At 40.1% G+C, this 13,185-nt stretch overlaps 1 protein-coding gene across 1 annotated transcript in view; it reads left to right on the forward strand.

The window, feature by feature from the left end:
• Positions 1–203: 203 nt before the first annotated feature.
• Positions 204–13,185, forward strand: part of hs6st3b (heparan sulfate 6-O-sulfotransferase 3b) — a 78,239-nt gene continuing 65,257 nt past the window's right edge. Inside the window, exon 1 of the mRNA XM_030427344.1 lies at positions 204–1,525. Coding sequence (XP_030283204.1) covers positions 978–1,525 — 548 coding nt within the window. The 5' untranslated portion in view covers positions 204–977. The remainder of the gene's footprint in view (positions 1,526–13,185) is intronic.

Raw genomic sequence — 13,185 nt, forward strand, 5'->3', positions numbered from 1 at the left:
ACTTAATTGAATTGAAATAATATTCTAAATGCTTTCATAAGATGTGAGAGTATTATTTCTGCAGAGAAAAGAGCGGATTCACTTTTAATTGGTCCTCCTAACAGTAGCCTCTGTCTCTGGAGCACATATTAGACTTTAAATTGGCCTTTTTAAAGAGGCTATACCCTTACACTGCCAAGTGCCTTTGTGCAGGGGGGGATACAAGAATATCTCTCTCTAACCATCAAGGGTCACACTGTTCCAAAACAAACAAAAAAAAAGTTACAGCGGATTTGAGTATTTATGTGTGGTTAAATCTCCATGTTGTCTCAGTTATCGGCTCTCGGCTTTGCACTGTGTTAAACAAGATTATGGGATGGACGGGATGGGATGTAGAGCTATCCAAGCCAAACCGCGACGAGAGCACAGCGCATATGTGTCGACTGTGGGATGCAGCAGCATCCTCTCTCTCAAAAGCATTGCTTCAGCACAGTCAGTCAGACCGCCTCAACCCGCCGAGGATGCTGCTGCTGCTGCTGCTGTAGGATGCTGCCCGAGGATCCAGCCCGACACACCGAGGCGTGCACAAACAAGTCCGTCACCGATGTGAAGCGCACTGCAGATTAGACCGGGAGTAGAAAGAAAAAAGAAAGAAAGAAAATCACAAAACTCTCATCATCTGCCTCGTTTCAACTTGCCACCGGAGCATGGGGAGTCGTCGGCGCGGATGCGGCTCCTCGGCGGCTCTAGAAGTTGGACAGGCAGAGATCTGAATGCCATGACTCTTGACTTTGGACCGGATCTCCAGCGCAGTGCGTTAGAAACCTAAAGGTGGACCTTTTGTCCTTCTGTGCAGATTGTGCGTCCTCGCTGGGTGTTACCTGATCAACATGTGGCACTTAATAACCGGCGCCTCTATGGATGAATATTGATCCCCGAAGAACCCACCGGGTGCTCCTTATTATTCACAGTAATGGAATGAAGACATTATCTGTAATATGATGGATGATAGATCCAGCAAGCTCATCTTGGTTCCTATCCTAGCGGTGCTTTTTGTTATGATAGGTTACCAGTACATATGTCCCGCCGGCAGCAAATCGTGCCACTTTAAGGCTGGGGACACGCTGAAGGGGGTGAGCCTACTTTCCAGCCCGTACCAGGACAGTGACGACTTCTACCGAGACCAGGACCTGGAGGATGACAGCCCGCAGAAAGTGCCGTCCAAATTCAACTTCACCGAGAGAGACCTGGACAGACACGTGGAGTTCAACATGAAGGGGGACGACGTGATCGTGTTCCTGCACATCCAGAAGACAGGAGGGACCACTTTCGGGAGACACTTGGTGAGGAATATTCGCTTGGAGCAGCCGTGCGACTGCAAGCCGGGCCAGAAGAAATGCACATGTCACCGGCCGGGGAAAGAGGAGTCCTGGCTCTTCTCCCGGTTCTCCACCGGCTGGAGCTGCGGACTGCACGCAGACTGGACCGAGCTAACGAACTGTGTGCCGGTCATAATGGATAAGAAGGAGGCCCAGAGGAATAAAAGGTAGGCTACATGCCTGATTCCCTGATGATGATGATGATGATGTGTCTCTGTGTGTGTCCATGCGTGTGTGTCTTTGGTCTCCAAACCACAAGTGTGCAAACAAGCGTGCCAGACAGATGCTTTGTGGGCCCCCAAACCCATTGGAGCTCCATGAGAAATGTACTAAACGTGAGTTTTAATTCTGTCCTGGTGTCAGTGTGCACAACCTGCTGTGTTGTAGTGAGCAGTGATGGACTGGATTGGGTATTCACGGTCAACCCACAGGAGTGATACACAAAAACAGAGCTACAGTTTCTCTGGACATTTAGTGCGAGCTTCCCCAAAAGAAGCAGATTGTTAAAAGGCGAGTGAATTGCCAGTCAGATCACTCACATCCGTGGGAGCTGAGTGCGTTTGAGTTTTTTTGGGATGATGTCACGGTTGTAAACTAGAGATCGAACAACGTGTTTTATCTCGAACCCAATAACTATTATTAGTTATCAACGACACCAATAACCAATTTACATTTGCAGTTGAAATATATAGGCCTATATATAAAAAAAAAAATGCCAAAATGTAGAATAACCAGTGATGGAATGTTACTAACTGAAATGTACTCAAGTACTCTACTTAAAGGGGCAACTCCACCAGTTTTATATTGTGTTCATTGTGTTTACAGGTCTTGGGGAGTAGGACTGCGTATGTGAAAAAAGTTGTAAACAGCCTTTTGTGGCTCCAGAGGAAGCTGCATGTTATCTGATAAACTGCCCCCAGTGATGTCACTCACTGGCTAATTTGCATTGTGGGTAATGGAGGCACCTGGTTTTGATAAGGAAGAAAAACGTTAAAAAAAAAAAAAAAAAGGTGATATCTCTGGTTCTGCTGTATCCATTTTGATCGTCTGATAATAAACTGTCTGTAGTGACTTCAATGGTGCAATGCTAGACCAGTGGAGTGCTTTGGAGTGCTCAAAACCTGCTGCATACATTACACACAATGCAACTTACCCACTGAGTGACATCACCGGAAGCAATTAATCAGTCTACAAGCAGTTTCCTCTGGAGCCAGTAAATGCTCTGTAGGCTGCTACATTCTTTCACATATACAGTTGTACTGCCCAAGGCTTGTTAACACACTTTGATATTTAAAAGTTGTGAAGTTACCCTTTAAGTACATTTTTGAGGTACTTTACTTAAGTACTTCTATTACTGCTACTTTATACTTCAACTACATCATGCGTACTTGATAATATTAGTTTCTCATTACTTTGCGGATTCAAATTTTTGTTGATTAGCTATAACTTGCGACGTGAAACTAATCAGATAGTGTTGTTGTGGGTTAAGAGGTAACTACAGGCAGAGAAAGAACACCGCATAAGAACTGAAGTATTGTGTTCTTAAATGATTTTATTTAATCTTCAACTGGACACAATAATCAGAAAAAAAGCTGAATATCAGTCAATCCGTAGTATAAACCGCCATTACATTAAAGAAAGCCTCTCACTTTGCTGGACCTTGAGACATATAAATCATCTGGGTTTGTCCTTTGTGTTCACATCAGCCCCTCACAATCAATTTGTTCCTGCCCAGCTGTGCCGGGGCTGTTATTCCCCGGATCTGTGCCATTAACCAACAGTACTGAACAATTTACAGAACTCCCCCTTCACAGCTGAAATTATGTTGTTTGTGAGCCTGCAGTTCTAGCACCCCTGTAGTGATTTAATTGTCACTGGATCAAAGCTCCATTTGCACCAAAACTTGGGAAAGTTAAAGGGCACGTGACTGATTTTCTTTGTCTAAGTGTCATGTAGTTTTGTGGGAGATGATTTAACCAGAAGAGAAAGATCTGCATTGACTGATTTTTATGCCTGCACAAACTAAATCACAAACCCTCTTTGTTTTCATGACTGAATAAACTGAATAAACAAACTGACCTTAAAGGACAACACAATTTCATACTGTTCCACTTTATATGTGGCGGACCCTGCCACCTTTCTAGGTTCAAACAGTGTTCTGGGGACCTTATTTACCTCTGAAAATGGCTTGTTTAATCAGTTAATGGAAAAAAAAAATCTCTTGAGTTTGTATTATTACCTCATTATTGTAAATATTGAAATTAAGAGTTTTTATTCCTCTCCAAAACTACATAGTGCCCCTTAAATTGTTCAAAGTTGGGGTGCATCCTACCATAACCTGACAAAGCAATGCAGAAACAGTTGAAAAGCACTATCTCTACAATATTCTCTGTGGGAATTGCATTGCATTAGTTAGTACTAAAGCGATAGAGATGCACTCTGCGTACACACATCCCATAGAAAAAAGCGCTGATTTTTCCACACAAACTGCAGAGAAGATCCTTCTCTATTTTGAAAAACACAATCTTACACTAAACCACATGAGCACATGATTTATTTCTGCTTTGCCAAGTGTTTCCTTTGACTCAGGAAAGTGCTCACTGGACGCGACAGCCCTTCATTTCACAGCTGCAGCATCTACTCTGCACTTACAGTCCTCTCATCCCTTGTTCTTCAGCGGGCTCCTGCAACATCTATTCTGAGATAATTTTGCCTTGACCGAGACTGTTGGCAGACGCACTATGTTAGACCTCCTCACTAACCAGCCACTCCATGCTGCACATTTACTAAGTGAGATGACTAATAGTATTATGCTAATTTGGTCTTCAGTTTGTGTATGAGCAATGCCTTAATTAAAATATCTTAAATGGTACAAAAAAAGCTTCCTTGCACAGCAAAAATACGTAATTTGTAAAAAAAAAAAAAAAAAAAAAAAGATGCAATAATCCACTCGATACAAAAATCTTTACTCCACTTAAGGGCTCAATGGGGAATCCCACCAATCGTATATCACTGCCAAATTCAGATGGCGTACCCTTGTTTTGCGGTTGAGAGCCTCTCAGATTGAGTGGCTGTCTCTCCGCAGTCCCAGGCATTCACCTTGTCTGCTCTAGAGATGGCAGTAAGGAGGGGCCGAGGTGGGCGGCGGTGGCACTGCCTGCCTGGCATCGTGTGGCCTTTTCAGCCGCGCAGGGCGCAGTGCGCGGTGAGCCAGCCGTGCGGCCCGGGAAAGGTCAGGCGTGTCAGACTGGATCAGTGTGCGTGTCCTGCAGCGTACTTCCCCTGGAGTGTGCTGTCAGTCAGGGGAGAAGTGGAGCAGGCAGGCCCGCGCTCTTTAGAGGCTTTTTTGGAGGAACATAACTCTAAGTGTAGGCCTCTTAAGTTGCTTTGTGGAGAGCGTCATGTCTGCTGAATGAATATGCCTTGTTGAGCAGGCTGTTTTCCTCTCAGGTGAATTCAGAGGCCCGCAGCGAGGGGAGCTGCTAGACTTACTTCTGATCGTTACATGTTGATTAGCCAATGGTTTAGAATGGTGATATATTCGATGTGACACTGGGTCACAAAACAAAGAGCTGCTTTTCAAATTGTACTTGCGTAAAGGAGGGGCCTGGGTAAATCACATCTACAGGAGTGTTTTGCATTAAAAAGGTTGGTAGGTCAGGGAAATATTTGATGTAGCTCGCCAGTGAAATGGAAATGAGCTTATTCAGTTTCTCGCTGTGATATCTAACCATCAGCTTCCATCCTGCTGCTGTCAGAACATCTGTCACCGAGATTAAAAAACAACACAGATTTATTGTTCTGTCTACAGGTCTGAGGTGAGGAAATTTTATCATCACAAACACATTCTGAAGTCCCTACAGTGGAACATTACACACCTTGAACAAAGCAACTCAGGGATGTCCCATGTGTAAATGTATACAGTATCATTTTAGTTAAAAGGTGCAACGTATAAAAACTAGCTGTTCTTTCGAGTTCATACTCCAAACCGATAGGGGGCAGTCTATCATCAGAGTAGCCGCTTACTGCTTCTAATCGTAGCTGTCATTAGCTGGTTAGCTCAGTTAGCCGTGCAGCTAGTGGTTTGGACTGGAGGCAGAGGGGGAGTGTGGGCGTTTGCACCACTAGCACAGGAGCTATGGACCGCGATGGTCTACCCGGGCTGGCTTGTTAGCATGTTATCTTCTTTAGCAATACATGTGTACAGTAGATGTCTTAACATCAAAACTGTTATTAAATCACATTATGTTAATAATAATAATAATAATTTAAGTACATTTCTTAGTTTTTTTAACATTTCTTTTACACATTGCTCCTTTAATATTCACTGACTATTTTGCATTTGAGCAAATACCAGCAACACATATTTTTAAACGTCCTGTGTTATTAGAGTGCATATGTAGGGTTAGACACTAATGTCAAATATTTTCATATTAAATGACCATTTAGATGTTCTGCCGACTTGACATTAAAAGCAGACAAGCCACATGAAGCCACACCACAAGAAGCACAAGGTCACTCAACCAGAACACAGAAACAGTCATGCATGCACATTACCATTCATACAACACAACGACAGCCTGCTACTACCGCTGAGGTGACACAGACTTTTTACACAGTATCCTCTCAAGGCCCAGAGTGTGCACTTTTTTGGCTTAAGATCCAGAGTGAACGAAGACTTACAAGAAAACCGCTGATTCCACATTAGATTCTCATTTATTCCACATTCTCCTTCATGGCTTCAATCACTCAAGACTTGCCTGAAAATGCGTTCTAATACCAAACGGAGCCTGTCTGTCGCAGGTGTTTGACATGTGAGGTGGACACTGCATGTTTTCTGGTGCAAAAATTAAAAAAATGCTGCTGTTGACATTGTAAGCACTTCTCACAGTATAATAAATATATATATATTTTTTTTTTCGGTCAAGTTTTAAGTAATAAGATGTTATAATCTGTCATTTTTGTCACATCAGGTAAAAATTTGAAACAAGTACGTTATTAGAAAATTAGAAAAACACAGTCCTGACCTGACTAGATGTGACCAAGACAAAACATTTAAATTATATGGTCTTTATTTGACAATTAAAAAACAAAGGTGTATCCTAAGTAAGCTGATGCTGTGAAAAAAGCCAAATTTACCATAAAACAGGACAGAACTAGAAAACAAGGGTAAACACACAGTTGATAAACAGGGTTAGAAGGTTAAATGTACTGAATGACAATAAAACTGTGCTGTAAAATAAAATCAAACAACATCGTAGTCTCTCGTAGCCTGGATGTTCTCCGGAGTCCCGTGGAGTTTGTAGGTAGGCTCCTAGTACATAACCATGTGCTACCTTGTTAGTATTAGACTTTCTTAGAGGTAAATTTGCAATACATTACAAAAAAAAAACTCATCAGGGAAGCTACTGTACCAGTAGCCTGCCTAGATCCGCACTACGAGAGACTACAATGTTTATTTTACAGTACAGTTGTATGCAACTATGTTCAGTAAGCCAAAATAAATGCATCGTCTTCTGAGCTCTGTGGTTTGTCCCACCATTGTTAATATGGCCCTACATCTATGTTGTCTAATTAAACCACCGTTGGTCCAAGACAATATTAGCAGTAAGGGGTAGCGTCTAATCAATATACTTTGGATCTGATATGGCATTGCATTTGATTTCTAATTACATCATTTTGTAAAATAGTGTGTAATAGCATATTAGGGTGTCCTATTTGGTTTCTAATCAGAGTATAAATCGGTATAATATCGCTAAGTATTGTATATTTTAGCTCTAATGAGGCATTATATGCAGTTTCTAATTAAAGCATGAATTAGGTGTGTGGTTTTTAATCAGGCTGTAACTGTGTAATCTTATTTTCGAGTTTTTGCCTGATTTGACACATAAGTACGTTTTATTAATTTACTCTAAAATAAAGTTCAACCCATATCTCATGCTGAATGAAGAGTTTGTTTATAGCTTATAATATTTCTACATGATGTATATTCAAAACCTTTGAATTTGTGTCCGGACTGGATTGAGCTTTGCTTCCTTGTCCCTTCTCTGATTCCTTACAAATGTCTCAAAGCAATGTGTCACTTCAGTATAACATCTATTATGCAGCTTTCCATGGGTTCAAGAACGGTCCAGAGCCGTGCCATTACGCATGAATCAGTATTCGCTACAGGAATTCATATTTATTTAAAGTTATGAAACCCTGTTAACAAGCAAAAAATCCATCTAAATAGGCAGCTTGTATTTCACTCCAGAGAATGTGTGCGTGTGCAAGGGTGCATACCTCTAGGTTTCTCCTCTCTGTAGTAATTGCAAACAAGCAAATCATCTGCGCCTTCAGCTGTGTTCCGAAACACATCTTGCCATTATGTGGTGTTAGAAATTCAATTTGGGTTTGAAAATTTGAACAAAATTGACTCCAGCACACGGAGGTGAGGACACCGACTCTGAGTTAACAGCAAATTTGCTTACATGCTTATTTGTGTCCCTACAAGCCCTGGTCTTATTTTTCTTGTTTCACGCTTCTTCATCCATTTGCTCCTGTACATACTGAACAGGTACATGCATTTATTTTATTTAGATTAATGCCTTAATCATTCACATGGAGATGTTGAACAACATCCAGACCAGCACACTGAATACGCTCATATTCACTTTTTTTATACAGAATGTGCAGCTTCCCCTTCAAACTGTGGCCTCATAATCTTATGCATATGCTGATGTCGCAGTTTTTTTAATCAATTATGAAATCTTCATTAGCAGCTTCCTTGTTACTCATGCATAATGAATGCGTAGTTCGGCAGTACAAAGAGACCAAAGCCAAAACATGAAGTACAGCACGGACGCTCTTCGATACTCTCCTTTGATGAAACACAGACAGAGAGCGAGACAGAGAGAGATGTGCCCGTATAGCAATCACAGAGGATGTCCTCTGCTGTGATTCTGGATAAGGATGTACAGATCAAAGTGTCCTCGAAGGTTTTTTCATGCCACGTGGACTGAAAAGATGTCTTCAAATCTGTGTTCAAAGGAAGAATATTGGCCACATTAGATTTTTGATGATGATTTCCTTCACTTTTCTTTCTTAATCGTATAATTTGCCAAGTGATATTTATTTGAACAGTTCCGATATTGCCTCCTTGCTGTTGCGCGTTTGATTGAAAGGCTACTTTACAGTGACCACACATCCATTTGCTGCCAGTCTTCTGAATGAGAAGTCCTGCTTGCAATATGGCCTGATGTGGGTTTTTCTATTCCAGTCTGTTGAAGGCCACCAGAGTTATCATCAATGGTTACTTTTGCTTAATTGGAATAGTACCCATTAAACGAGGGGTAGCAATACTTCATGAGAATTATCTGCTTGGCTGAGAGCATTCTTTATTCATCAAGTGACTTAATTACAGAACTGTATGAGCAGCATGCAGAGCTACTGTATGTGTATTTCACCTACTATCAAACCTTCTATTATGTTATTTCCACAAGTCATGAAAATAAAATATTCACATTACCTTTATTTCTACATCAATCCTACAGGAGCAGTAATGGACTGTTATTACATACCTGGCACATCAGTGATGTGCCCTAATCTTTGGCTGATTAACACCCGACATCATATTTTATTCATAATAAGCGATGCAGCGAGGGCTGCAATTACCGCATGGCCGTTACCACTTTGAGATCTGATCACTGAACCGTGCATGTCTCACTCTATCTACTATCTGCGCATGAGGTCTACCAATGTCGGGCATCTCCCTGAAACAGCGTGTGGGAGGGAGTCGTTACCGCTCTGACCCAAATGAACTTGAAGTTGTAGAGAGCATCTGTGTTTTACACTGATGCAGGTTCTGCTTTTTGTTATTAGACGGTATCTGTTAGGAGTTTTGTCAGTTAGTGCAACTTGAATACTTCAATATAGTTGTGGGTTAAATTCCTTCTTCACCTCCGAAATGGCCGCCGAGAAAACAGCCCACCCGGAGTGTCTCCACTGGACCTTTCGATCATATTGCACGATCTTCATCAGATGGAGTTTGTACTGTTTTTGTGGAATTGTAGACATTTCCAGTGTCATGATGTGAGAGGCATCGCTCGTTGTGATGAACCCACAGAACTCTTTGCAGAGCTTTATTGTGAGTTTCATCTCATTTGTAGATCAGTCATTATATAAATTCCTTTTTTTTTTTGGTAAAATCTAATTCATTTTAGCATTTTTGCAGTCATGTTAAGTGTGTCATTGACATAAAGGCGTATTCCGGTATTTTTAAGCCTATATTTATTATTTCTCAGTGAAAATGTTTCAAACTTACCAAAATCCCACAATGACGTGACGTGCAATTTTGATGTCCAAAGCACATTTATGGAGTAAAAACACAAAAAATCTTAATAAAAAACACATTAATTCAATCTGTTAATCTCTGCTTATCTAATGATAGGAACATGTATTGAGGGTTTTACAAAGTTTAAGAGTTATTAGACACAATGGTCACAAAATGTCATACCGGATAACTGTCCGGACCTCATGGTGAAATGCAAAAAAGCTACAAAATAGTTGAAAAGAAAATAAATTAAAAAATCTCTGCCCCAGGCATTATTATATGAGTGTTGCCTTTGATACATGAAAATGTTACAAAAAATTAGACATCCAGTGGATTGTTATGCTTTTGAGCAGCTCGTCCCAAAACTGGTATGTCAGCCAATGTCATCCGGGATAACAAGCAAGCTGGAGCAAATTTATGGGGCATTATGGGGCACACATTATCAGACATGAAGTTAGGCCATCAGGAAGACGCGAAAGGACCCTTAAACAATGGTGAAAGGTCAATAAGTGGTTTATATAATGTGCTTTATTTACTCTTTTCAGTCACTGGTACACTATGTTGTAAAATCCTGTGTCATATGGGATAACGCTAAAAAACATATATAATGTTGATTTTATGCAAATGTGTTTGGTTTATATGAAATTATACACTTTCATGTTGAGGGTCAAGTTTGCAGATTTCTATAGGTAGCCAAAACAACTGCCTGATTGAGTTTCAAACGGAGTTTTGTCATACTGGATAACAATTTTGTCATATAGGATAACAGTTATTTTCTGTTACCCCACAGTGTCATCTGTTATACAGAATGACACATATTTGACAGTAGTACTGTTTTATGCTTTTATTTGTATAATTTCCATTCTTATTGTGATATTAACACATTATTATGCACATTTAAATTTATTGCTGGCATATTATATTTTAATAATGGTATTTTTAAGCATTTTTTAGTATTTGAGCACTTTAAATTGCTTGAAGTTTTTAAAATATGTTATGTGTCCCTTAGTCGACTGTCCCGCTGTTACTCTGATGTAAGCATGGATTATTGATGAATATCAATAATATTTAGGTTGTGTAAAGATGACATTTCAAGTGGAAACATTAGGTGTCATACCGAGTAACGATTTCAGTCAGGTGGGATAACGCTGATTATAATGCCTTAAAATGCATAATTTCATTTTATGGAGTTGAGAAAACAATAATAGTATGATGCCAAGTACTGTTAAGGATTTTCAGACATTTTGCAGATTGAATCACTTTGCAGCATTAAAATGTAGGTAAGAACTTGAGCAAGTAGGGTCATGTCTATAGAAAACACATTATAATGAAAAAAAGGAAATGTCTAAGTTTCATTTTCTGAGCTTTAAATATTGGCAACTGTCTTACTTTACATATTTATGAAGCATTATTGACTTTAAAAGTTGTAATATAATAATATTTTGAAAATTCATTAACGTTATCCGGTATGACATTTTTGACTGGTGTCATCAAATAACTCTAAATTAAAACACATAAAATACATTTTTTTAAAATGAAATTTTTAAAATGGGTACATAACATCCTCATAAAAGGTAAAAACTACATTGATCTCAGTTTTAACCTATTTAAATTTTTGGTCAACTTAAAACCTTATTCGTCACTGAGCCGGCAACATTGACTGTCAAAGTTATGTCCATTAAACATGCTTGTTTTTGCCCCTGACAGGCGGAGGTTGTTATTCCAAGCGTCTGACAAAATTACGGAAACTATTCCTACAAATTTGAGTTGTTACAGTTATCCCCTCATCTGTATTATTGTCAAAATCAGTTAAACAGTCAACCAGCACTTTGAAGTTTTCTCCTCTCACTCTGATTCATGTTTCCACCGACATCTTCCTCCAACAAAGCACCTCATGCAAGATTTCAGAGCCAAAGGCTTGTCCTTGAGCGATACTCCTGTTTCTCATTACAAAAAGGATGTCGTTGTAACCAAAAGGTGTAGTGTAATGTTGTCAGACACTTACCAACATATATACATAATATACATTTCCATAACCTCAGACAAGCACTTTAAGTGGCTGTTGGAATTGACCCAGAGGATTATATTGTAGCCACTGCAGCCATGTAGCGATGCCAGCTGACGGGATTTACTGGGCAAACTTTTGGTAAGTATGAATCATTTACCCACCAAAACAAATACATGGCCCAGTTTTAAAAATACCGGAAATAACTTTAACAGTTTCAACTGTCTGTTTTCAGTTGATATATACCTGTTCTATTAAATTGTCAAATTACTTATTTGATCAAGATCTTTGTGCTAGTGTCACACTTTTATTACTTCTCAAATATTGCAGTTAGCAACTAATATTATACTAAAATTACCAATTCAAATAGTTCATTGTTTAATAGCGGCAATAAGCCACCGGTACTTGTCACGGGAATGCAAGTGGTGGGGGACTTTGTACATGTCGTCCTCGGGGTGGCACTGCAGGGAAGGTCAGAGGCAGATATAACCAGGATATTATCCAGGAGGGTCCAAGCCCCAAGGACAAGTGCCAGGCTTTGAGCCCCATTTATCATAGTGAACAAACCGTGCCATTACATCACTGAGGCCCTAAAAGACTTTTACCCCATTAGCTTGCATTGTGTCATTGGTTGTTTTTCTGATGAGGATGGGCTGGATGTTGTTTCAGCTACCCCCAGCCTCCAGAGTGGCCAAGGAAATCAGTTATCACAGGTTTAAGTAACTGCAGTATTATACATATTGATATGTAGTGTTTGTATCAGTGTATCCGGAATGTTGGCAAGCACACATAAAACTGGAGGGAATCGCACAAATCTGAAACTTGAATTGAATACGATAATGGCAGTGAAATTGAACTTCGACTTTCCTTTTGTGTCTTCTGAAGCCTTTTAGTGAGTGAAAAAGTGAACACTCAGGAGCTAAATGACACATAGTAACACATGGAGTATGGTAATGGATGCCCCCCGGACGCACATGAACCTGAAGGAGGAAAATTGAGCAGGTTTACAGTTCTGGTCGTATTTTTAGGTGTAGGAGGCAAAGTGCTCATCACAATGATGGGATGTTTATTACGTGTGCAGCTGCGGGTGCCCTTGCAGGCCTTGGACTTCCAGGGCGCAGAGATTGCTTTTCATGTGTCATTAATTCAAGTCGTCATTGCTGGCAGGCCCGAGCAGCAATCCAGTTGGTTTGATAATTAAGCCTTACCTCTACAGCACATGTCAAGCACTTGTTCGCCGTCATGACAAAGAAAATGAAACGGTCAAGGAAGTCATTAAATGTGATTCAAATTGGGCTATGCAGAGGGAAAGTGCAGTGCTGTTTTTTTTTTTTCAACAGAAACTTTTAAGTGTTTCCGTGCACAAAGTTTTACCTTGTTAACAATGGAGCATTCTCAAGTAAAGCTCATGAAGCAGCCAGTTTTCTCCAAGCCGACTGCCCATTTTCTGTTTTAATTATTTCTTTTACTCATTTACGTTCTTAATATCCAATTAAAATATCTTTGTTTCA

Source organism: Sparus aurata, chromosome 9 (assembly GCF_900880675.1).
Source record: "Sparus aurata chromosome 9, fSpaAur1.1, whole genome shotgun sequence".
In the NCBI taxonomy this organism is placed as follows: Eukaryota; Metazoa; Chordata; class Actinopteri; order Spariformes; family Sparidae; genus Sparus; species Sparus aurata.